Source organism: Arachis duranensis, chromosome 5, assembly GCF_000817695.3.
Source record: "Arachis duranensis cultivar V14167 chromosome 5, aradu.V14167.gnm2.J7QH, whole genome shotgun sequence".
NCBI lineage: Eukaryota > Viridiplantae > Streptophyta > Magnoliopsida > Fabales > Fabaceae > Arachis > Arachis duranensis.
The window spans coordinates 87,025,025-87,052,650 of NC_029776.3; the positions used below are offsets into that span (position 1 = coordinate 87,025,025).

General features: G+C 34.0%; 1 protein-coding gene across 1 annotated transcript; it reads left to right on the top strand.

Annotated features, from left to right (window-relative positions):
- Positions 1-1,526: 1,526 nt before the first annotated feature.
- On the top strand, positions 1,527-2,937 carry LOC110281577 (serine/threonine-protein phosphatase 7 long form homolog). Its single transcript, XM_021143937.1, has 4 exons — positions 1,527-1,849; positions 1,931-2,233; positions 2,367-2,397; positions 2,485-2,937. Exons 1-4 carry the CDS (start codon positions 1,527-1,529, stop codon positions 2,935-2,937), a joined length of 1,110 nt encoding a protein of 369 aa, XP_020999596.1.
- Positions 2,938-27,626: the final 24,689 nt, after the last annotated feature.

Consider the following 27,626-nt stretch of genomic DNA (forward strand, 5'->3'; position numbering starts at 1 on the left):
CGGATCTTTTGATTTCTTCTTTTAAAAGTGGACCGTCCGATTTGTCCTTTCCCAAATCACGTATCGTTGGCATAGTGTTTTTCACATACGGTGTCCTTTTAATACTACTAATTCTCTTTATTGTATTTATATTCAAGGACTTTACTTTTCCTTTCTTTCCCACCCAGCATCCAGACCTTCATCTTCTTTCTCTTTCAACGTTTTTTGTTTCATCTGTTTGAGGCAAAAAAGTTAAAATATCAAAAAAATCAAAACTTAGAAATATTGATCGTCCGAAACTTCACATTGTAAAATATCTCAACTATTTTGATTATGTAAGTTTTTTTGTTAAATTCTTTTTATATTTTAGAATTATATTTATTATTTTTAAAAATTTAATTATATTTATGGTTGTTAGGAGTTGAACTGAAGAACATATATATGAGTTAGTGTATAATTTTATTGATAAAAATTTAAAAATAAATGTTTAAATAAAGTGTAAATGTAGTTAGTTCTTGGTTAGAATTGTTTGTAATACAATAGATTAATAAAAAAATAGTTTTTAGAATTTTTTAGAATAATATTAGAAGTTATGGTTAATTGTAGAAATTTAGGAATATATGTCTAAATAATGGTTAGAAAAATATATGTTTAAATGTAGTTAATTGTTGTTTAGATTCTTTTGTAATATAATAGATTAGAAGTAAAAAAATTGTTGTTTAAAAATTTTTGTAATAATATTAGAAATTATAGTTAAGTGGTTAACTGTTCTAATTAAATTTAAAAATTTAGAAATATGTATTTAAATAATAGTTAGATAAGTGGATTTAAATATAATTAATTCTTGTTTAGATTTTTTTTTGAATATGAATAGATCGGTATTAAAAATGACTTGTTTATAAATTTTTGTAATAATATTTGAAATTAGAGTTAAGTAGTTAACTGTTATGTTTAATTTTAAGAATTTATGGTTATGTGTTTAAATAATAGTTAGAAATATGTGTATTTAAATGTAAGTAATTCTTGTTTAGAATTTTTTCCAATATAATAGATTAGTATTAAAAATGATTTGTTTATAATTTTTTGTAATAATTTTAGAAATAATAATTAATTAGTTAACTGTTATAATTAATTCTAAAAATTATAATTTTAGGATACTTTCGGTGTTATTTTTTTGGAACAATGTTGATAATTTCAAATAGTAATTAGGATCTGTAAAGTATAATGTATTTACGTTTTTGGTAGTAATTACTTGTTTGCTATTAGCCTTTTAATGGACAGAAATAAGTTATTTTAGTTGAGGTTTTATTATTATTATAGTGGAACATTATTAGTTAGATAGAAAGTGAAAGTATGTATTAGTGACTATTATCTGGAGTAAGTTAATATAGGCTCTATGTATATTAATTAAAATTAGAGATGAAAATGTTATTACTTTGTAAATCGGATTCAATATAATTATATGTTTTAATTAGATTTTTTAAAATTATGTATGACAGTTGTGTAATTTGAATCGTGATTTTGCTATGTTTTTGTAGGGTTTACGGATGTTGACATGTGATCACCCTATCCCTCCGGATCGGTACAATGAGAGAGTGGAGGAGCATTTACGATCAACTGGGTTTTACCATGTCGCCCATATTGGAGTAGTTCAATGTCAGAAAGCACTGGTAAATGCTTTAGTGGAAAGATGGCACTCGGACACATATACCTTTCACCTTCCGGTTGGTGAATGTGCCGTGACACTGGAAGACGTGGCTATGATCTTTGGTCTTCCGACCAACGGTCTTCCAGTGACAGGGATGACTTTGAGTAGTTTTGAAGTCTTAGAGGCGGAATGTCTGCACCAGTTTAGGGTCGCACCGAGAAAGTCAGATTGTCGAGGAAGCGGCATAAAATTGACGTGGTTACGGGATTTAAAAGAACGATTATAGTTGACTGATGAAAACAGTATACAGGTGTACGTTAAGTGCCACATCATGTTGTTGATCGGTACGATCTTGTTTGGAGACAAGTCTGGGGCATCTGTCCATTGGAAGTTTCTGCCTCTGCTTAGTGATTTTGCTAGTATTGGACAGTACAGTTGGGAATCAGCATGCCTAGCACACCTGTACAGGAGTTTATGCAGGGCATCACGTTTTGACTGTAAGAAAATCGATGGTCCGCTAACACTTCTACTGTGTTGGGCATGGATTCGCCTACCATATCTAGCGCCGGTTCCTAGGGAACCCCACAGTTTTCCACTTGCAAACAGGTAACATTATCTTACATTTACCTGGTATCTTCATATTTAGAATCCAATTGTGTTAATGAGATGCGTTATATTAGGTGGCGTAACTGGCAGCGTGGAGACCGAGTCTATAGATATCTTAAGCTTGCTCTTTTAGGAAGGCCTTGGATGATCTTCAGGAAGGCCAGGTGTGTTTGCATTAACATTGTATTTGATTCAGGTCTAGTGATATAGTTATTTGGATTTTAATTATTTGTTTGCTTTATTGTTACCAGTTTTTGTGGGTTGCATATTCTACTGATCGTGTTGATCTAGACATAATTCCTGCAGACATCTACATGGACTCGGTGATTTGGAGTGCAACGGTGCCGTTGGTATCTTTTGAATGTATTGAATGGCATGCTACCGACAGGTTTAGACGACAGTTCGGTTTCGTTCAGAGAGTTCCTCATCAGGAACGGAATCTAGACCGGGCACACGGAGAAGTCTTGACTGGTCCTAAGAATCTGAACTGGGCCACAGCCACGACTCATTCATTTTGGGTGATGCAGTGGGTAAACAGGTATAATCACGTTCCCACTGAGCTTCCCATGGCTCCACAGCAGCCATTAGATACTTATATGTACTGGTACCGTTCAAAGTATGGCGATCACTTGAACTTGTCGGATCTTGTGGTCCAAGAGGATGTTGAGGGTGACCAGGTTATGGATGATGAAAATGAAGAGTAGGAGCCACAGTCACCGCCGCCTCCACCGCCACCTCCACCTCCACCTCCACCGCCAGAAGAACAACGTCATTCCACAAGCCAATATGTACCTCAGATACAGTTTACTATGTCGTTCTCGATACATCAGCAGCATTGGAATACGCCACAGTTTGACTCAGGAGATGAAGGTTCTTGTAGCCAGTTGCTTGGGTTCATGGCCTCGGATGCCGGCCAAGCACAACATGGCCATCAGGCCGACTTCATGGCGGGTAAGCATTTGTTTGACGCGAGGTATCCATTTCTCACCTACTCGGGTGTTTTTGGAGGGTTTGTATCTGGTGATTCTAGTAGAAGTGACGGTGGTCGAGGAGTTCTTAATAGTCAAAACCCTCACCGTGTTTCGATGACTTTGATTGAAGAAAATGCTAAGACATTTGAGCATGAGACTGATGAGTACTTAGTGGATGAGCCAGACGACGAGGAAGACGAGGATGATGAGGATGAGGACACGGAGGAGGAAGAAGATGAGGGCATGGACCAGGATGAAGAATCACATAATGACGCAAGTACAATATTGCTTTACTTTTTCAGTCAATTGATGTTATCATAGTATTGTATGGTTTCTTGGGTAGGATTGATTAAATTATATACTTGTTGGTCAATTGATGATATTATATTCATGTATGGTATGTTAGTTAAGGTTGATTATACTATATACTTGCTTGGTTTGATTGCATTATATACAGGTGACAAAAGTACTCTAGATGAGACAGGCAAAGGCCACAATCTTAGGATTGATCCACTGCGTCTTAGCGTGAGTCGATACACGCCGTCTGTGTTCAAAAAGGCTGCGAAGAAATGCAAGAACCTTGTGAACTTTGGAAAGTGGACAACAAGGAAGTAGTTGTGGTGTAGTTAGTTTTCTCTATGTATCAATTATCTTTCGTCAAGTATAGTTTAACTATTTATGTATGACTAAACTTTCCTAAGTACCAACTAAGTATTGTATGTTTCAGTTGAATTTCCTAAATTTCATTAACAATTATACGTATTATGACTTTGCATGTGATGCTTTACTTGGACATAGGTTACAATAATTCAATTATCATAAAGTACATTGACACATGTTACAATGTTTTAATTATCATAAAGTACATTGACATAGGTTACAATGATTCAATTATCATAAAGTACATGTACATAAGTTACAGTTTTTCAAATATCATATAAATCTACTGCGCATTATGGTCAGTACCTGGACCACCTCCTTGACGGCATCTACTACGACTGTGTCCCTCAGCCCCACATTGCCTACATTATCTCGGACGACGTAACATCCGTGTGTCCATCTTATTCAAGAAGTGCGTCATCCTGGGGCGACCTTTGGAAACACGTCTCAGGTACGGATTCGGTACGAATCGAGGACCATTGTAAGAAGGCCACGTAATTGGATTCCCGAGTGGCCTAAACCTAGCCCGATAAACGCGTTTGACTTGGTCCATCTTAAAAACGTCATGCACATACATTTGCCAATCTAGTTGTTGATTTGCACACCATGCAAACACATGCCGACAAGGAATCCGGTCTACCTGAAACTCACCACAATCACATCGTTGACGACGGAGGTCAACAGCATACTCCACTCCACTTAGCATCTCACGCACTTCAAAGACCTCATTCTGCCTGTCAAAGAAATTAACCTGAATGTTTCCTGATGCAAGTTAATTTGCATGAATTTTGGAGGTCACATGCTCAGAAAAAACATAGCCAGCATTGATCCGAGCCTCCGCCTCAAATCTTTTCCATGTGAACAACTCATTAAGTCTGTAGAATGTTGCTTTCACAAGTGCAGTGATGGGGATATTGTGTGCACCCTTCAAGACTGAGTTGATGCATTCCACTAGATTATTCATCATGTGACCCCATCAGTAACCACCATCGAATGCCAACGCATACTGTTCATGGAAAATACGGTTTAACCAGTTAGTGTACGCCTCGCCCCTCTCTTGTAAACGCTGGTAACGCACTTCATACTCGTGAACCGTCCTCGAATATCCTACATAATATCAGATACCAGACAAAAAATAAGTTTCACGATGTTTAGATTTATCGCAGCTATGTTAATAACGAACTTTGAAGTACTTAATGTTACCTATATTGACAACAAGCTTTTGCAGGTACAGTGCCTTGAATTTCCTCAGAATGTTCGACTCTGTATGCCTGATGCAAAACATGTGGAAAGCTCTAGGAGGTGACCAAGCTCTTTTACTGCGTTTTACAGCTGCATGTATGGACTCATGTCGGTCCGATATAAGTCCCTGATGCGTGAGCATCTTATCTATCTTTTCTTAGTGAATTTGTATCTAATTTGTTGAATTTAATTAAGAATTAATTATATTTTAGCCACTATGGATGCTATTTTGAGTTTTGTACAATTTTATTTATTTTAGGTAGCATTCGGAGGGATTTGATGAAGTTTCTGCAGAGAAAAAGAATAAACCAAAGAGATGACCAGCGATGACCGACGCGGACGCATGGCTCACGTGACCGCGCAGAATGGAGAAATTGCAATGACACGATCGCATGCCTGACGCGAACGCGTGGACTAGAATCTGCACAAATGACGCGAGCGCGTGGACGACGCGGACGCGTCACATGCGCGATCTGCAATAATACAGAAAACGCTGGTTACGATTTTTGGGTTGTTTTTGACCCAGTTTCCAGCCCAGAAAACACAGATTAGAAGTTGCAGAATGGACAAATCAAGTGGTCCCCACCCATCAACTGAAGATATGTTAATTAATTCGAATTTAAATTCAAATCTTATCTTTTAGGAAAAGATATTATTTTTAATTTTAGATTTTAAAACCTATTAGGATTAGTAATAAATAGGAACTCTGTACATTTAGACAAGGACATAGATTATTTTACTAGAACCCTTATTTTTCTTCTCGGAACCATGAGCAACTAATCCTCCATTGTTAAGGTTAGGAGCTCTGTTTATTTTCATGGATTGATTCGTTTGATCTTTTTAATTTAATTCATGCCTTGATTTATATTTCAATAATTGTTTTCGTTCTTTACTTTATGAATATTGGTGGAACGGAAGTATGACCCATGTTCTAATTGAGTTCTTGTAAAACTTGAAAAAGCTCTTTACTTGAACAATAGCTTGAAAACATATTATACTGAATTTCTAATTGTTTGTATTTAACGGGATACGTGACATATAATCCCTTTATTTTTGGATAATTAGGATTCTTTTGGCATATAAACTAGAAATTGATCATCACCCTCTAATTGGAATTAATTGACCAAGGAATTGGCAGTTGATAAATTTTAGAGGAGACTAGGAAGGTCTAAGGAATTAGGGTCTAGTCACATATAATTTGCCATAAAATTAAATCTTGCATGATTAAATTAATTAGTAATAAAAGTTAATCCGGAAAAATAGATAACTCTGAAACCTTAACTGCCTTCTTAATATTTTATTCCCAACTTATTTACTTATCTGTGTTTAATGCTCTTTGAATACCAAAACACTCTTTTCTGCTGGCCTAACTAATCCTATCAAACGCTATTGTTGCTTGATCCATCAATTCTCGTGGGATCAACCCTTACTCACGTAAGGTATTACTTGGTACGACCCGGTGCACTTGCCAGTTAGTAGTGTGGGTTGTAAAATACCACACCAAGTTTTTGGCACCGTTACCGGGGATTGATAGTGATTAACAACTGTTAGTTGTTTGATTGCTTAGATTAGGCGTTTTAGTTTTAATTTTATTTAAAAAATTTCTTTGAATTTCCGAAAAAAAATTTAAATAAATAGCACTAATATTTTTTTTATTTTCTGAAATTAAGTTTGGTGTTATCTATTCATTATTTCTTTTCTATTTAGTATTTTTTTACACAGGTTACCTCACTGGGAATTCTCTACACTCTGACGTAGAGATTCCCATCTTTTCTTATTTTTTGTTTGTTTATGCGTAGGAACAGAGACAAAGAATATTTCTTAGACTTTGATCCTGAACCTGAAGGACTTTCAGGCGACGTTTACAACAGGCAAGATTGTACAAGGCTGCAGAATCCACTATGGATGCTAACAATGCTGATAATGCCAATGTGGTAAATCCTAATGTGAATGAGCAACAAAGGAGAGTACTTGACTCTTACTCTTCTCCTACTGCAGATCTTTGTGGAAAAAGCATCGTGGTGCCTCCTATTACTGCAAACAACTTTGAGTTGAAGCCTCAACTGGTCACCCTGGTGCAACAAAACTGCTAGTATCATGGTCTTTCCCACGAAGACCCAAATAAATTTATTTCAAATTTTCTGCAGATTTGTGATACTGTGAAGACAAACGGAGTGAACCTAGATGTGTACAAACTAATGCTCTTCCCGTTTGCTCTGAGAGATAGAGCAAAACTATGGCTAGATTCTCAACCCAAGGACAATTTGGATACTTGGAACAAGGTGGTTACTGAGTTTCTCACAAAATTTTTCCCACTAAAGAAGCTGACTAAGCTTAGGATGGAGGTTCAGACCTTCAGACAGAAGGATGGTGAGACTCTGTATGAAGCTTGGGAGAGATATAAGCTACTGACTAGGCAATGCCCTCCAGAAATATTCTCCAAATGGACACAAATAGACATATTTTATGAAGGCTTGGGTGAAATGTCCAAAATGTGCTTAGATAATTCTGCAGGAGGTTCATTGCACAAGAAAAAGACACTGAGGGATACTATTGAGCTTATTGAATTGGTTGCTAGCAACCAATATTTATACTCCTCTAACAGGAATCCTGTGAACTCTGAGGCTCCTCAGAAGAAGGGTGTCATGGAAATGGAAACTCTTAATGCTATTCTTGCTCAGAACAAGCTTATGTCTCAGCAAATAAATCTTCTTACTCAACAGATGAGTGGCATGCAAGTCTCAGCTATCAACACCCAAAATCCCCCTCAAGAAGCCTCTTATGACATGATAGGTAATTTTGTGCAGAATGATAACTATGATTATGCTCAAGCTTCTTCTGAACAGGTCAATTACATGGGGAGTGCTACTAGAAATCCCAACAATGATCCTTATTCTAAGACCTACAATCAAGGATGGAGGAATCACCTAAATTTTAGGTGGAGAAACCAATCTTAGAGACCTCAGAATTTTAATAATAATTCTCAGGGCGGCTTCCAACAGAATAATTACAATAACCGCCAATTTCAGGCTCAACAACAACAACCACCTCATCAGGCAAACTCTAAATCCAAGGAAGATTCTAATTGGAAGATGATGATGAGTTTCGTGTAGGAAACCAGAGCCTCCATTAGAAACTTAGAAATGCAAATGGGCCAAATAAGCAAGCAATTACTTGAGAGGTCTGCAAGCACATTTCCAGGTGATACAGTGGTGAACCCAAGAGAAGACTGCAAGGTTATTCAGTTGAGAAGTGGTAAAGTAACTGGTTCTAAGACCAAGGCCAATGAAGAATTAATTGAAAAAGAAGCCCCAAAGGAGAAGAAGGAAAAGTCGAGCACACACCTCCTAAGCGTGCAGACAATCCTTTCCCTGATTCTCTTGACACTTATCCTACCTTGCCAAAGGCTCCTGAATACAAGCCGAAAATGCCATACCCTCAGAGGCTTCAGAAGGCTTCCAAAGAAAAGCAGTTCTCTAAATTTTTAGATGTCTTCAAGAAGTTACAGATCAACATTCCCTTTGCAGAGGCTCTGGAGCAAATGCCTCTCTATGCTAAATTTATGAAAGAATTGTTGACCCACAAGAGGAACTGGAAGGAACAAGAAACAATGGTGTTAACTAAGGAATGCAGTGCCATTATTCAACACAACCTTCCTGAGAAGATGCCAGACCCAGGGAGCTTTGTCATTCCTTGCACCATTGGAGATGTCACCATTCAGAGAGCTTTATGTGACTTTGGAACCAGCATCAATCTCATGCCACTTTCAGTGATAAAAAAAGCTTCAAATTGAGGAGGTAAAACCCACTCGTATTTCTCTTCAACTTGCTGACCTTTCTATTAAATTATCTGTGGGTGTTGTTGAGGATTTACTTGTTAAAGTATGACCATTCATCTTTCATGTTGATTTTGTTGTATTAGACATGGAAGAGGAAGTAAAATCCTCTATCATACTTGGTAGACCCTTTTTAGCTACAGGTAGAGCTTTGATTGATGTACAAAATGGTGAATTAACCCTGAGGGTCAATGAAGAACAGGTGGTCCTTCATGTTTTTGAAGCTCTCAAGCACCCTAATGATTCTGAAGGGTGTATAAAAATAGATATTATTGAACCACTTGTTCAAGAGGTACTGAAAGCTGAGGTACTTGATGACATTCTGGATCCTATCTCTGAGTATGAATTAGTTAAAATTGATAATTCACCACCCCAGAAGGCTATGGTCCACACGCCTAAAGCAGAGGAAGAAGTCCCCAAGCTCGAGCTCAAATCCCTACCCCTTCTCTGAAATATGTATTCTTGGGTGAAAATGACTCATATCCAGTGATTATTAGCTCTTCCCTGAAGCCTGAAGAGGAAGAGGCGCTTATTTTAGTGCTTAAGAGCCATAAAACAGCTCTTGGGTGGACCATTAGTGACTTAAAGGGGATTAGTCCAACCAAGTGTATGCACAAGATCCTCCTTGAAGATGATGCTAAACCAGTTGTGCAACCACAAAGGAGACTCAATCCAACCATGAAAGAGGTGGTCCAAAAAGAGGTAATGAAACTATGGGAAGTAGGAATTATTTATCCTATTTCTGACAGTCCTTGGGTAAGTCTTGTGTAGGTAGTTCCCAACAAAGGAGGGATGACAGTGATCAAGAACGAAAAGAATGAGCTTATCCCCACAAGAACAGTCACAGAATGGAGAATGTGTATAGACTACAAGAGGCTCAACACTGCTACAAGAAAAGATCATTTTCCCTGCCTTTCATTGATCAGATGCTTGAGAGGTTAGCTGGTCATGCATTTTATTGTTTTCTAGATGGATATTCTGGATATAATCAAATTGCAGTGGACCCTCAAGATCAGGAGAAGACAGCATTCACATGCCCCTTTGGAGTATTTGCCTACAGAAGAATGCCTTTTGGACTTTGCAATGCTCCAGCAACTTTTCAGATGTGTATGCTTTCAATTTTTTCTAATATGGTTGAAAATTTTATTGAGGCATTTATGGATGACTTTTCTGTTTTTGGTAATTCTTTTGAATCCTGCCTTAAACATTTATCTCTTGTCTTGAAACAGTGTCAAGAATCAAACCTTGTTTTAAATTAGAAAAAATGCCATTTTATGGTTACAAAAGGTATTGTTCTTGGACACCGGATTTCAAGTAAAGGAATTGAGGTTGATAGAGCAAAAGTAGAGGTAATTGAAAAATTACCACCACCAAGTAATGTTAAGGCAATCAGGAGTTTCATGGGTCATGCAGGATTTTATAGAAGATTTATAAAGGATTTTTCTAAAATTGCAAAACCTCTAAGCAACCTTTTGGTTGCTGATGTCCCTTTTGTCTTTGATTCTGATTGTCTGCATGCTTTTGAAACTCTGAAAGCTAACCTTACCTCTGCCCCCATTATAGCTCCCCTTGACTGGGATCTACCATTTGAATTAATGTGTGTTGCTAGTGATTTTGCTATAGGAGCTGTTTTAGGACAGAGGCATGGTAAGCTTGTACATGTCATTTACTATGCCAGTCGTGTGTTAAATGATGCCCAAAAGAATTACACAACTACAGAAAAGGAATTATTAGCTGTTGTGTACGTTGTTGATAAGTTTAGGTCCTATTTACTTGGTTCTAAGGTTATTATTTATACTGATCATGCTGCTTTGAAGTACCTTGTAACCAAACAAAATTCTAAACCAAGATTAATCAGATGGGTGTTGCTCCTTCAGGAGTTTGATATTGAGATAAAAGACAGAAAAGGGTCAGAGAATCAAGTAGCTGACCATCTCTCTAGAATTGAGCCGGAAGCAGGAGTACAACCACCCACAGCTGTGACTGAGACGTTCCCAGATGAGCAATTGTTCCTCATTCAGCAGGCACCATGGTTTGCAGATATTGTAAATTATAAGGCCATGAATTTTATCCCAAGAGAGTACAGTAGGCAACAGGTGAAGAAGCTACTAACTGATGCAAAGTATTACATTTGGGAAGAACCATACCTTTTTAAAAGGTGCTCAGATGGAATAATCCGGAGATGTGTCCTGGATGAGAAAAAGCAGCAGATTCTTTGGCACTGTCATGGGTCTGATTATGGAGGCCACTTTGGTGGTGAAAGGACAGCTACAAAAGTCCTTCAGAGCGGGTTTTACTGGCCGACTCTTTTCAGGGACTCAAGGGCATTTGTGAAGCACTGTGGCAAATGTGAAAAAACTACAAATCTCCCTGCCAACCATGAAATGCCACAGTAGGGAATTCTTGAGGTTGAGTTGTTTGATGTGTGGGGTATTGATTTCATGGGACCTTTTCCACCTTCACATTCAAACAACTATATTCTAGTGGCAGTTGACTATGTGTCCAAATGGGTGAAAGCTGTGGCTTTGCCCACCAATGATGCCAAAGTGGTAATGAGCTTTCTTCAGAGATATATTTTTAGCCGGTTTGGTGTTCCAAAGACACTTATTAGTGATGGAGGAAGTCATTTCTGCAACAGACAATTGGACTCTCTTCTGCAGAGATATGGAGTCCGTCATAAAGTGGCAACCCCCTATCACCCTCAGACAAGTGGACAGGTTGAAGTTTCCAACAGGGAACTTAAGAGAATTCTAGAGAAGACCGTCAGTATTTCCAGAAAGGACTGGTCTAGGAAGCTTAATGATGCTCTCTGAGCTTACCGGACAGCATACAAGACTCCCATTGGCATGTCCCCTTATCAGTTGGTCTATGGCAAAGCCTATCACTTGCCAGTTGAGCTGGAGCATAAAGCTTACTGGGTAATCAGGTATCTGAATCTTGATTCGGAAGCTGCAGGAATCAAGCGAATGCTTCAGTTAAATGAGCTTGATGAATTCAGATATTCAGCCTATGAGAATGCCAAGCTCTATAAGGAAAGAACCAAGCTACTGCATGACAAAAAGATTGCCATCAGAGTCTTTGAGCCAGGACAAAAAGTGCTTCTATATAATTCAAGGCTCAAATTCTTTCCCGGGAAGCTGAAATCCCGATGGTCAGGGCCGTTTGTGGTTACCAGAGCTTCACCGTATGGTCATGTGGAAATACAAGGAGAGAACTCTGACAGAAAATTTACAGTGAATGGTCAGAGGTTGAAGCACTATCTTGGAGGCGAGATTGATCGCCAGAGGTCCACTCATCCGCTGAACTAGTAGAGCTGAACATCAAGCTAGTGACGTTAAAGAAGCACTTGTCGGGAGGCAACCTGATAAATTCGTATCCTTAGCTATTTTTTGTAGTAGTAGTTTTCCTACTTGTTTGATTTCTACTGAGTTCTTACTAATTTTCTGATCATGCAGCTATTTTATCACAGGAACCGAACACCTCAAGCTCTATATTTCAAAAAAAAAAGAGAGAGAAGAGCACCCGACACGCAAGCGTCGCTGACGCAGATGCGTCAGATGGGTGTGCGTGAAAAATAAATTTGAACAGAGAGTTGCGCGGGAATGACGCTAAACTCCTGTCTTTCACACAAACAATCCCACGCGAATGCATACCTCACGCGTTCGCGTCATTTGTGATTTTTTCCATTCAAGCGGGCGCGTCCCTGACGTGAATGCGTGACTGGCGAATTCGACGTAAAAGAGTATTGGGCAGAGAGTTGTGCTGGCTTGGGGCAGGAAGTGTGCTAAAAGCACAAATTAGATCACGCGGACATGTGACTGACGCGTTCGTATCAGTTGCACATATGGCCATGCACGCGAATGCCCGCACGACGCGAACGCGTCGTATGAATAATTGATTCCCAAGCACTATGAAGAGAGAGTCACGCGGGCGCGCGGTTGGCTTTGGGCGAATCGCACAAAATCCAGGGCACGCGGACGCGTGCCTGACGCTAAAGTGTCATTATGAAGAATGCGCGACCCACGTGTACGCGTGCCGTACGCGTACGCGTCCTTTTGCGCCGCCTAGTTTTTCTTCCTCTCTCTCTCCCAATCCTAATTCTCTCTTATTCTTTTATCCTTTTATTTTTTTTCTTTTTTCTTTTTTTCTCATAATATTTGTCTCTTCTATTTTCAGTTCTTCTTTGCTTGAGGACAAGCAAACCTTTAAGTTTGGTGTTGACGCTACGCTTATAGGTATCCAATCGTCAAAAAAAGGGAGGCAAATCATCTTCACGGAGGAGCACAACCTAAAGAATAAAGTGACCGCTAAGATAATTAAGGTGGTTGAGTTTCTTTCATTTTTATTTCTCCCCTCTTTTTCTATGTTATGTTCCGGTCTTCTGCTATTTTGTTTTGTTTGTTGCATGATCCTTTATTAGTTAGAATCCTAGGACTAGTTTAGTTTCCTTTTTTATGCTGAAAAGATGTTTCATGTACCACTCACTGAACTTGAATCCAAAAAAAAAAGAAAAAGAAGTGATGTATTACATGAGAAATTGAGTTAATTCTAAGAATAGTCTTATTTACTTAAATGTGGTGGTATTTTCTGTAATTTTTGAATGCATGATATAAACAATGCATATTTGAATTTGAATCAAGAGATGTTGATGTATAAGGAATAGGAATTTAGAGAATTATTATGACTTCTCTGAAATAAACAAAAATTTAATCCTTGAAGCAAAAGAAACAGCAAAAAATAGAAAAAATAAATAAATAAATAAATAATAATAAAAGCAAGTTCCAAGACTCTGAGCATCAATGACTAGGGAGGTCAGACATGATTATAAGCTCAAAGAGTTATTTCCCTAGTCACATGCTTGTGGTGTGATTGTGTCAAGTAATCCTTGAGATAAAACACTTAGAGTCGAGACCAAGTGCGCTTAACAGAGTATGCCAAAGGCTTTGAGCACCACTGTATGGGAGTAACTGAAAGAAAAAACAGAACTCAAAGAGAGTTCCCCAGTTAAGTTCTTGTGGTATTTCTGTGTCAAGTAACCCTTGAGATAAAATATTTAAAGTCACGGCTAGGCTCAAGGTGCAAAGCACCAAAGAAAATAAATTAAAGTAAATTTTGCTGTGTTCAAGGATTAAACTGAAATATAAAAGATCAGAGAATTCATAATATTATCCGGATTCTAATTCCAGATGACAGTGACATCCTTCTGATTTAAAGGAGAGTGAGATGCCAAACCTATTCAGGATTACAGTTATAAACCCCACTATAAAAAGAGACACGAGTTTAATCGAATTCTCATTCTCATGCAAATTCACATCCCAAGCCTATATAGATTTGGTTGCTTGAGGACAAGCAACAGTTCAAGTTTGGTGTTGTGATGCGTGAGCATCTTGTCTATCTTTTCCTAGTGAATTTGCATCTAATTTGTTGAATTTAATTAAGAATTAATTATATTTTAGCCACTATGGATGCTATTTTGAGTTTTGTACAATTTTATTTATTTTAGGTAGCATTTGGAGGGATTTGATGAAGATTCTGCAGAGAAAAAGAAGAAACCAAAGAGATGACTAGCGAAGACCGACGCGGACGCATGGCTCATGCGACTGCGCGGAATGGAGAAATTGGAACGACGCGATCGCGTGCCTGACGCGAACGCGTGGACTAGAATCTGCACAAATGACGCGAGCGCATGAACGACGCGGACGCGTCCCATGCGCAATCTGCAATAATACAGAAAACGCTGGTTACGATTTCTGGGCTGTTTTTGACCTAGTTTCCAGCCCAGAAAACACAGATTAGAAGCTGCAAAATGGACAAATCAAGTGGTCTCCACCCATCAACTGAAGATATGTTAATTAATTCGAATTTAAATTCAAATCTTATCTTTTAGGAAAAGATATTATTTTTAATTTTAGATTTTAAAACCTATTAGGATTAGTAATAAATAGGAACACTGTACATTTAGACAAGGACATAGATTATTTTACTAGAACTCTTATTTTTCTTCTCGGAACCATGAGCAACTAATCCTCCATTGTTAAGGTTAGTAGCTCTGTTTATTTTCATGGATTGATTCATTTGATCTTTTAAATTTAATTCATGCCTTAATTTATATTTCAACAATTGTTTTCGTTCTTTACTTTATGAATATGGGTGGAACGGAAGTATGACCCATGTTCTATTTGAGTTCTTGTAAAACTTGGAAAAGCTCTTTACTTGAAAAATAGTTTGAAAACATATTATACTGAATTTCTAATTGTTTGTATTTAATGGGATATGTGACATATAATCCCTTTATTTTTGGATAATTAGGATTCTTTTGACATATAAACTAGAAATTGATCATCACCCTCTAATTGGAATTAATTGACCAAGGAATTGGCAGTTGATAAATTTTAGAGGAGACTAAGAAGGTCTAAGGAATTAGGGTCTAGTCACATATAGTTTGCCATGAAATTAAATCTTGCATGATTAAATTAATTAGTAATAAAAGTTAATCCGGAAAAATAGATAACTCTGAAATCTTAACTGCCTTCTTAATATTTTATTCCCAACTTATTTACTTGTCTGTGTTTAATGCTCTTTGGATACCAAAACACTCTTTTCTGCTTGCCTAACTAATCCTATCAAATGCTATTGTTGTTTGATCCATCAATCCTCGTGGGATCGACCCTTACTCACGTAAGGTATTACTTGGTACGACCCGGTGCACTTGCTGGTTAGTAGTGTGGGTTGTAAAATACCACACCAGTCCCACCCAATCCTGAGTCACAACATGTTGACGCAGGTTACTAAGAAAAAAGTGTCACGCATTAGAAGTCTATCCCTCGATAATAGCAAATGCAATCGGGACGATATTGTTGTTACCATCCTTGGAAACGGCCACTAACAAGCAACCCTTATACTTTCCGTACAAGTGAGTCCCATCCACCTGGTTTACAATGTTTGAATGCTCTAATGTTGGGGTAATAGCTCCAGAGGACTCGATGCAATACTCGGATATCAGTTACCAAGTCAACCCCTTGATATGCAGGCATAGTCTCAAAATGTATGATAGCTGATGGCTCCTTATGACACATGGACTCGAACCATATGGGCAATGCTTCATAGGATGCTTCCCAACCTCCAAATATTTTCTCAACTGACTTTTTCTTAGCCAACCAAGCTTTTCGATAACTGACGGTGTAGTTGAACTTCAACTGCACTTCAGCAATAACTGATTTTACCTTTAACGAAGGGTCAGCCTCAATCAACGGCTTTATGGCTTCTGCAATTGTATTTGAATCCAGCTTCGAATGATCCTGAGAAATGGTTGCTCTAGTACAAGTGTAACTGTTGTTGTACCTCCTAATAACCCAGCAGTACTTTCTGCTGATCATGCTAACTCTGATAAGCTAATCACACCCTGACCCGTACTGTGTATACTTCACATAAAATGTCAACGGCTCCGACTCATACACACAGTAGTCTACACTTCTTCGGAGGGTATACTCTTTCATCGCCTTAATAACAGCTTCCTTAGAACTGAATTCCATCCCCACAGCAAATTCACCATCTGCGACAAAAGAAACTTCTGCCAGGACAGTAGCCATACCATAAATATTTAATACACAATTGTTTAATGACCAAAATTAAAAATAAATCAGTACTAACAACATCAATAATGATAAAAATAAGTTTTACATTACGTTATTATCTCAATCTCAATAAAATAAAAACACAAACACATTAATACATACTGTTAATTAATACAAATTAACTAAATAACTAAAAATAAGTACTAATCGCTTAAATAACTAAAAATAAATACTATAATAAATACTCAGTAATAAACCCCAATTAACTAAGTAACTAAATAAATACAAATTAACTAAATAACTAAAAATAAATACCGATTACCTAAATAACTTCATAAATACTATAATAAATACTTATTAATAAATCCTAATTAACTAAATAACTAAAAATAAATACCAATCGCTTAAATAACTTCATAAATACTATAATAAATACTTATTAATAAATCCTAATTAACTAAATAATTAAATAAATACTGGTTCCTAAATACTAATTATTTTAAAATATTTTTATCTTAAATTTAACTAAATAAACTCTTTTACAAATAATAAATTGAGTACCTGCACTCATATAGTCTGAAAACTCCGGAGCATACATGGCTTCCAAATCCAAAACTTGCATGAAAGATGGTTCCTCAAATGGCACCTCGTTCGCGAGTGCATTTGCCACGTCTGTCACATTTAGAGCCACAATGCCGTCACCTCGATCTTCATCTCCGTCTGGACCAACAACTTCGTAATTGCTTTCAAACTCTTCCTCACTGTCACTAATGTAGTCTTCCCGTAAAATATTTCGGTCAGCCTCAAATTGTTCGAATTTAATGTACAACTCGATGAACGAGATTTGAGCACGACTTTCAATATACATTGAAAACATCTCTTGCATGCTCGCTTCGTTCGTTATATATTTGGTCTGAAATTGAACGAATCCACCAAATACTGGTACAGGATATCTGTATAAAATACATGATATTTTTCTTGACATCTCCGAATCTATCTTCTCACAAATCACGCCTTTAAGCTCTTCAAATGAAATTGTGAAGGGAATAACAACATCTAACGGATCTTCACAAACAAATTTTACTCCTTCAGGCGTCTGCAACAAAATCTGACCAAAATAATACACTTTCAAAATGACTCTATCATCCATTCCTCTCACTCACTTAAACAAAAACAGAAACTTCACTATCAACTTTTTTTTCAACCCAACTAGATAGACACCAGACCATGAGAAAGAAGAAGAGAAGTCGAAGAAGATGAAGAAACTTGAATCTGGTCGGCTGATTACGATTCACACACCTTCACAAGTATATATATACACACACAACTCGGACTAACCGAGTTGTTTAACCTAATTCAAAAAAACTATATAATAATGAAAACGGACCATCCGATTTCATTTACGGTAAATTAAAAAAAAAATTGGTCCTCATTCACAACTCGGACCCAACAACTTGTAAAACCTAATTCAAAAAACAAACTAACAACGAAAATGGACCATTCGATTTCATGTTAATCGTAATAAAAAAATTTAATCATGGAGAAATCGCAGGGTCCGATTTTCTTTATGTTATGCAAAACAGACTCTCCGATTTGTTTACAAAAATTTAAAAACAATGAACTCCGAGGGTTTGATTTCTTAACACCAAATCTGAGTAAAAAGTTGTCCCACAAATTGGTCTAGCACCTCCATCATCCATAACTTGGCACAACACCTTCACCTCTTCCATAACCAAAAAAATAGTTTAGAATTTAAAATTTAGTCTATATACTATAAAATGGTTAAAAAATTTTAATATAGATTTAGAGATGTATTTTATCTGAAAATAGAGGTTTTTGGTGTATATACAGGTGGGTAGATGTTACAGACAAAGAACGTATTGAGTCAACGCACAACCAACGTGTTAGACACGTGGCACAATCGCATGCAACACGCAGATAACGTGTTACCACGTAGCACACATCCGTTTAACACGCAGATAACGTGTTGTCATGTGGCGTATATCCATTCAACACGCAGGTAACATAACGTGTTGGACTGCTTTTCTAATACTTCCACAATTTAGTAAAATACTCCAAACATCCATATTTAAACAAAACACTATTCTTTTCTCCGTATCTAAAATAATTTCTGCTATAAAATTAGGTCAAATGTAAAATAATAATTGAAAATTAAAAAATTAGTATAATTTGTTTTTTAGCTATTAATTAATTATTAATTTTTAAAAATATAAAATAAAAATATATTATGTTTGGGATAAGTCTCAAAGTTGTCCCTAACATTTGAATTGTACTATTTAAGTCCCTAACGTTTCAAAATTGACTCAATGTTGTCCTGCGTTAAGAATCTGTTAATGGAATTGACGACGGGACAAAATTAAGACGATTTTGAAAGGTTAGGGACTTAAATAGGACGAAAACGTTGAGGACAAAAACGATACATAGAAATAAATTTTAATTTTATCCTTCACTAATATCAATCTTTTACGGTACATAGTTGTTCAATTATTTTTTAGTCACATTTAAGTAAATTACACTTAATCACATTACTTTGATTCTAAATAAATTTATTTTTTAAAATAATTTTACTCTTAAAAATTTTCACTCATCATGAAATGTTTGTAAAATGACTAAAATTACATTACTTTATTGTATATGTGTCATTTTTTTCTAACAAGTTTATGTACTAGTCATTCTACAAATATTTATGATGACTAAAAATTTTTAAAAATAAAATTATAAAAAAATAAATTTATTTAGAATAAAATTAATGTGATTAAGTGTAATTTTCTTAAATATGATTAAAAAATAATTGAATAACTATATACAGTAAAAAAATTGATATTATTGAAGGATAAATTTAAAATTTAATTCTATGTATCGTTTTTGTCCCAACGTGTTCGTTCTATTTAAGTTCCTAACGTTTCAAAATCGTTTTAATTTTGTCTGCTGTCAATTCTGTTAACAAATTCCTAATGGCAGAATAACATTGAGTCAATTTTAAAATATTGGGGATTTAAATAGGACGATTCAAACATTAGGAACAACTTTGAGACTTGCCCATTAAGGACAAAAATGATACTTTATTTATTAAAAAAATTAAATTAATAATTAAAAATATTAATAAAATAAATAAATTTTATTGAATTTTTAACATTTCTCGTAATGATAATAAAATAATAATTAAAAATAAAAAAGGGTGGGCAAGAATCGGCCTACTAGTCTGGTGGTTGAAACCATAGAAAGTTAGAGGTTTGGAGCAGGATTCATGCCTTGCTCTCCTCCTATATGCCTACATCAATAATTTATTTTGGAAAAAATAAGAATGGCGGCGACACCCTGCGGTGGCGGACTGGCGGGGGTTTAGGTTCGCCAAAGGTTCCAATTTTGACACTGTTTTCTTATATTTTTCTAAACCTTATTCGACAAATTTTTTATCTTTTTATTTTTGATCAATCACTTTTAATACTAAAAATAAAAAATGTATAAAAAAGAGTGTACACTAAGACAATAGTATATCACAACATTATTCTATTGTGAACCAATTTATTTGGATTTAATTTTAATTACTATTTGACAAATATTAATTTCTTTTCTTCGTAAAGCATAATACTTATAATACTTAATAAATTTTTTTTTTGGTACACTACTTGTAATATTTTTTTTCTTGGAGAACTTTAGTTCGTTGGCCCACAAACTACTGGGAAACGAGTTCGGGAAAGCATAAGCCTTTTTTTCTCTGCTTTTTGGGAGACTTTGAGCAGAAATAAGCTTATATGAATTTATTTTCAGTGTAATTTAGAAAAAAAAAAATTACACGTTATAGTTTCATGTGTAAAATATAAAAGGCCTTGTTCCTCTTTATTTGGTTTGTGCTATTGAATCAAATTAACGCCACTGGAAGATCGTGCATGCTAAACATCTTAAAGGCTTCATATAATACATAGATGTGTCTTTTGTGGGAATCCGGAAGCAATTGAACACTTTTTTTTAGGTATGAACTTGCCTATAAGGTTTGGGTTTACTAGCACACTCAATTTGTGGAACTGCATGAGTATGGCCACTAGCCATGAAAGAAAGCTGGTGTGGTAAGTGGTATGAGGAAAAGAGGTAATTTTGTTGTGTTTAACTTCTTTCTTTTTTTTTTCTTTTTTTTATTAATATATTCAATTTGTTTAAATAAAATGTAAGTATTGTTTTAGTCTCTAACGTTAACGTTTAGAATCAGAATTGAAATCGTCCTTCACGTAATTTTTTATTTAGAATCGTCCTTAATGTTGTATTTGATTTTAAAATCGTCATTTCTAATAAATTTTTATTATAAATGACAAAACTACCCTTTTGAGCTTTTGTGTATCGTGCGAAACACTTCATGTCTTCATTTGTGTGTAAACCTTCAACATTAACCTCAACATTTCACAAACCAATGTGAGCAGTGCAGCATGTCCTAGCCCAGGATCGAAAACGACGGAAGCTGTTCTTGGAGTGAAGAGAGCAGGTGAGGTCGAGTTACTTGAAGGAAGGAACATGAACAGTCGGTCAGTACTCGCAGGGTTGGCGTAGGCATGATTTCCCTCCTTCCATTAACTTTGGTAGCTCTCCTCCTACTAGTTAGTTTCGGGTTAGAAGGTTTAGGTTTTGGTAGTTTGCTGATGATTGAATGGAAGCCAAAGATCTTAGTATTAAGACTAGGGATTAACATCACCGTGAGTTAGGGAGGTCTGTGTGTGTGCGTGTTTTTATTTTTTTCTATTGTTGCAATATGGTAATGTGTTCTAATAGTAATTTATTCATAGGATGTTGGAGAAGACAATGAATTATTTCAAACTGAAAGTCTACCATGGAGAATGGTTTACTTATCAAAACGGGTCATTACAGAATGTGGGAGGAGAAACAACAGTGATAGAAGAGATTGATTGTGATCGTTTGTCCGTATTTGAAGTTTATGCAGAGCTAAAGCAGTTTGGTTATGTTGAGGAGAATATCTCAGCGCTGTGGTTCAAGGATCCCATATATGAAGACATGGAGGAAAACATGAAGTTGTTTAAAGGTAATGCAGATTCGATTGCCATATGTGAAATAGCTGAGTTGAGAGATTATGTAGAGTTGTTTGTTGTGCACAAGGTTGAGGATGATGACGTGTTTCCTGCTGCTGGCTCCATTGATGTTGGGGAGGATCATAGGATGGTTGATAAAGGTGAGGGACAAGAGCTAGTTGTGTATGGTGGAGAACAACTAATAAATAAATCCTAGCCCAATGTACCTACAACAACAACAGCAGCATACTCCTACCCACTTTTTATACAAGGTTCAATGGAATTACACAATGTTGCTTTACTTTAGAAAAATTCTGCTGCAGCAAATACATAAACCCAATCCACCCAAACAACCCTAACACAACAACGACCTTCAGCTTCTATTCTGCCACTTTCGTTCTTGATTTCAGCGAAGAAACCTTCCTCTTGATTCTGCAATTTCTGGGTGTTCCACCACTGTCTCTGGATCTTCCCAACGAAAGAAGTTACAGCCTTGTTGCACCTACACATACCCATCGTGTTCACTCTCCATTCCAGCATCCAAACGACTCAATTGAGAAAAAAAGAAAAAAACAAACCTCAAAATAGACACAGCTCCAGAATTTGTGACCAGGGTTCTCCTTAATCCCCGAGGTTCGCAACACCGGTCTCTCACCATGGGAACAAAATAGCGGCCTGCCATGTGAGGAAGATCTGCTTCGAGACAAGGTTGAGCTTTGAGCAGCCATGGCGTTCTCCCTCTAAGAAGTCGACGATGGTGGATTCTGCAACGGTGGCTTTCACATTACATTACTCTTTTTTTCCATTAGATATATATTTATAATCTTTTTCTGTTGTCATAACTACTGGTAACAAACTAAAGGACATTTATGTCCAAAAAAATTATAAAAGACAGATTTTAAATTCAAATACAATATAAAGAACGATTCTAAATAAAAAATTACATAAGGAACAATTTTAATTTTGATCCTAAACGTTATGCACCAAAATAATACTTACCTTTTTAAATAATCAATGTGTAATTTTTAATATAGTTATACTAAGTAAGGATGGTGTCATAAAAAAATAAAAAAATTACGTCTTATTATTGGAAATTCGGAGTGCTTGCAAATGAAGAGTTGTATATATAAAACAGGAATTAAACCTCGACACTTGTTTAAGCGAATGAGTGAGTTAAGCATTCGATTAACTCAATATAGTTTATACTTTTTTGTTGATTTCTCATTATTTTTTTAAGTCCAACGGGTCAAAGACTAATTTACTTGGATCTAACTTTAATTAAAAATCTATCACTAGTTAATAAATTACTGCATATACAAAGTAAGATTCAAATTTCAATACTTATCTAAGCAGAGAAATAATGAGGCCATGTTAGTTCAAATTGGTTTATTTATATGTATATAATTTTTTCTGGGACGAAGTCATATAAGCTTATAATTGCTCAAAGTCTCCCAAAAACTAGGACCTTGAAGATGATGAACTAGAATCAGAAGAAGAGAGCATGGAAAGCGACCAAGAAGAGGTACCTAAAACAGAGAAGAACAACCAATTAAAATATAGTGTTTTAGAAGTAGAAGAAATGGAAGGAAAAGTTAAAAATTTTTAAGATAAAACTAAAATAAAATAAATTTATAAATATTTTAAAATTTTTTAACAAATTTTAAAAACAAAAAATATATTTCATCTTTATAATAATTATTCTGCTATGTTATAGTTAAATATTTAGCTACTTACATAGTCTAGGACCAAAGTTTATTTTCAGGGTAATCATTAATTAATCAGGCAACAATCACTTTTAAGCATGGAAGGTTGATTTAGGTTAAGAATATGATTTGCGATATATACATATAGTAAGTGATTAATCCATTATGTTTGATGAGTTCATTGCACTTCCAAAACACAACCATATACATGAAAATTCCGATGGTGTTACGTCTTAACATAGCATATATATGACATGTATGTACTCCCAACGCTTTGGAAAACATATATATTAATAAATATAAATAATATATAAAATAAGAGATAAATGAATGAAATGTACGTAGAAAAGGAAATCAACACCAAATATATTCATAGAACAAGGATCATAAAAATGATTTAATGACTAGACACTTGGCTTAGACAGGTACAAACGTACGTACGCGTGTCCCAACATGCATATAAATTTAACATAAGAAGCGACTTCTCGAGCAATAATTTGACAGATGTATATCATTGTTCCTAAAAAATTAAATTCCGTTCCATCTCAAATACTATTAATTAATTGTTTTCTTGATATATAAATTATAAATACTATTACAATATAAATTATGTTTTAATTTTTTAATGTTTTTTACTTATATAAAATATTTTATATTTTATTTTAGAAAATAAAATGTAATTTTTTATTTTTGAATAATTTTTTTATATATTATTCTTGATTTTATCTATAAAATAAATAATAAAAAATTATATTTTACTCTTTAAAATAAAATTTAAATTTTAGAAAATCTAAATTCATTAATAAAATATATGTGTGGAATCAATATTAAATGAATAAATGACGTCTTAAAATTATGTTCAATATGCAAACCTGATAACTCAATAAATTTTCAACGTCTCGTAATAGAAGAATTCGTCTTCAAAATTAATATACGGTATATCCAATTTACATATATTATGTTATATAAAAAATTAATTATTAAATAAATTATATATAAAATATAAAATACACAATAAAAATAAATTAAATATTATATATTGTAAGTAAAATACCTACGACTTACTTGGCCCTAGAATCACTCACTCATATAAATGACGCTATCATATTTTCATCTTCAAACTCACTAACATTCATAAAACAAAGGATAAAATTTCAAAACATACTCATTTTTATTATGGAACACACACGTACATTTCACAAGGCATATGTGCCTTTATATAGGCAATGCTTGCTACTAAAATAATAATTTATGAATTACAACTCAATTTTGTAATGACTACTATTTTATGAGTTGGCTTCATGAATCTTCTTTGAACTTGTATTCATGTAGTTTCCATAATCTTTCTAATTTCCTTGACTTCCAATTTCAATTCAATTTGATTTTGAATTTCTTCAATGTTGTAGAATGTTGTAGGTATACTACTCTCTTAAATGTTCTTTAAAAATCTTCAAGCTTCCAATATTAGTTTCTAGCAATGTCTACCCAATTGATGATTATTGTATTCAACTAAAACTTTGTTTTTTCTTTGACCATTTTGACTTCAAAAACTCTTCATGAAAATTTTGGTAATGCAAATTGATTTATAATGAATTAACATATATATTTATATATAAATATATCGTGACTTATTTTTAGTGTGAACATGATTTTTTATTCATCCCCTTAAAGAATACACACGATATTTTATATTTCAAAATCCATTTTGCCTAAAATGGGAAAAATTATTCAAGATATTTTTTCAAAACACTAAATGTTGCGATTTGAATGTTACCAACTTATTACCATTAGGAAGATGACATCAATCTAATGCAATATAATCGTGGGTTCCAAGTCACTCTCAAGAATTTTAAGTACATAATGTACAATTAGTAACTTAATTAAATGGGTAATAATAATAATAAAGTGATTGAATTGTGTGAATATTAGACAAAGAACAAATATAATAATGACGAAATAATAACGACAGTGTTAATGTATATGCTTCACTGCCAAATCTCTCCATCAAACTTTCCTTTGCGGGTGAAAAGTCACAATGTGCTTGACAAAAACTATCAACAACTGAAAATTAAAATCTAAAAGTAAATAAACGACATACATTTAATTTGTATTTATATTTCGAAACATCAAACAATATTATTTATTGTTGATTTTGTCAATGATAGTCTAAATCAAGGGTAAGTTCAGATCCAATTAAGTTCCTTTATTATGGTTAGGTAAAGCTAAGGACAAGGTGCGTGAAATTAAACTAATTGAACCGTGGCATTTGGAGAACAAAAAAAGAACATTAGGAAGGCATGATTAATGGTGATAATTGGAGTCAAATGAAAGGCAAGCAACCTACCATTTTTATTTTCTCATTGAATTTCAAAGGTGCTCTTGATACTCGTGAATCATGATGATGATTTATTGATTTATCTATAAATTTTAAAATTGTTTGGGGCATTCAATGGGAGGTGATCACACATAAGGTGAGAGTGTGAGACGCCAACACATGGATCTGAGGACATAGAGTTTGATCACACATTCACACCAAATATTTTTTTTTTTGAAAATAATGATCTAGAGTTTTAATTTATCACCTAATTATTTTTCTAATATTTAAATGAGTAAACAAACTATTTTTAAAGAAATTAAGTGGATAATTATAAAAATAAATTAGAATTTTCGATATTTTTTATTGACCATAAATTGAAATTGGAGAGATTTAATACCTTTTATAACTACATTACTCTTACTAACCAACTTAAATTTATTGAGTGATTAGCTTACATGTCTATTTGAGTGAGTATCAAAAGCTGAAAAAAGAAAAATACAATATAAAAGAAGACAAAACAGAAAAAATAATAAAGGATATAATTGACTGCATCTTTTTCAAATTAAATTAAATTATTAACGAGTACAAGTTGGGTATGAAGAGTAACAATCTTAATGCACAGGGAGATACTCATGTGAAGTTGGTTAAATTAAAATAATTTCAGTATAAAGATTATAACTAAAAATATTACGTATAAATGCTTGTTATATGTATATATATATATATATATATCAAACAATATATTTAACTACATTTTATATCAAATAGAGTAATATTCCTTCTCCCTTAATAAATTTTAGTAACTAAAATATTTTATTTTATTAGATAAATAAATTTTTATTGTTATTCAATTAAAAATATTATTAATATATTAAAATTAACTACTAAAATTAGTAATTAAAAAAAATACATATCAAAACATAAAATATATATTAAAAATAATTAAACTATATATATTTTTATATAAATATATAATAACTATTTTTTGTAGTTGATTTTGATATACATCTAATATAGTTGTTTTTTTTCTTCATAAAATATGTAGCCGAAGCGAATGATGACTCCAAACTATAATTCGATTGGAGAGTTTTTTTTTTTTTTCAAAAAATTTGTAGTCGAAATCAAACTCAGTATATAAGTGGGGCGTATATTTATGGAAGACATTTTTAACACTCAAATTATTTAAGAAGTATAATAATTTTATGAAATAAAAAATAAGACATTAAAAAATGAAATAGAATTCATAAAAAGTTATCATATGACTTTCTTTTGTTGTTGAGACATAAAAGGTATTTTTTATAGGTATAAGATTAATAAATAACATTGATATTTAGGACGATTTAGTCATTAAGTTAATAATGACCGTTATTAAACTCGTATGCTAGAATTTATAAATTCAAGAATGAATAATAATTAAGGATTTGTTATAAGTTATCACTCATTATGTATAAAAAAGATCAGAGTTAGACTCATTTTGAATGACATATCAAACAGGTTTATAGATAATCTTGAGTAACAAATCAATTTCTAAAAAAAATTAAATTTTATATCAATCATCTTATTTTTTATTTTTTATCGTATTAACCAATGAATTACTGTATGCATAAAGTAGAATTCGAATTTTTTATTTTTATCTAAGTGCACTAATCAACTGACAACTAAACTTATCCAACTTGATTATATTAATTTTTTTATATAAATAAACAAAAATAAATTACCATTTGTATTTATGAAAGATATAAACGCTTGTAATTATGAAAGATTATATCTGTGTGCCAAGAGTACCAAGACTTAGATTACACAATTGATTCATTAGGATATTCTTAACACACAGAAACCATCTTCTATAGTTACAAATATTATTTTATTCTTATATAAGTACATTTATTTGTGTCAGTATCTTTTATGAGTACAAATAATAATTTATTCAAATAAAAAATTTAATATGAAGGCCGATTTATCTAAGGAGATAAAAATTTAAAGGTTCATTTAATAATAAAAATATATTAAAAACTAAAATATTTTTAAAAACTAATTTAGATACTAATCTTACAA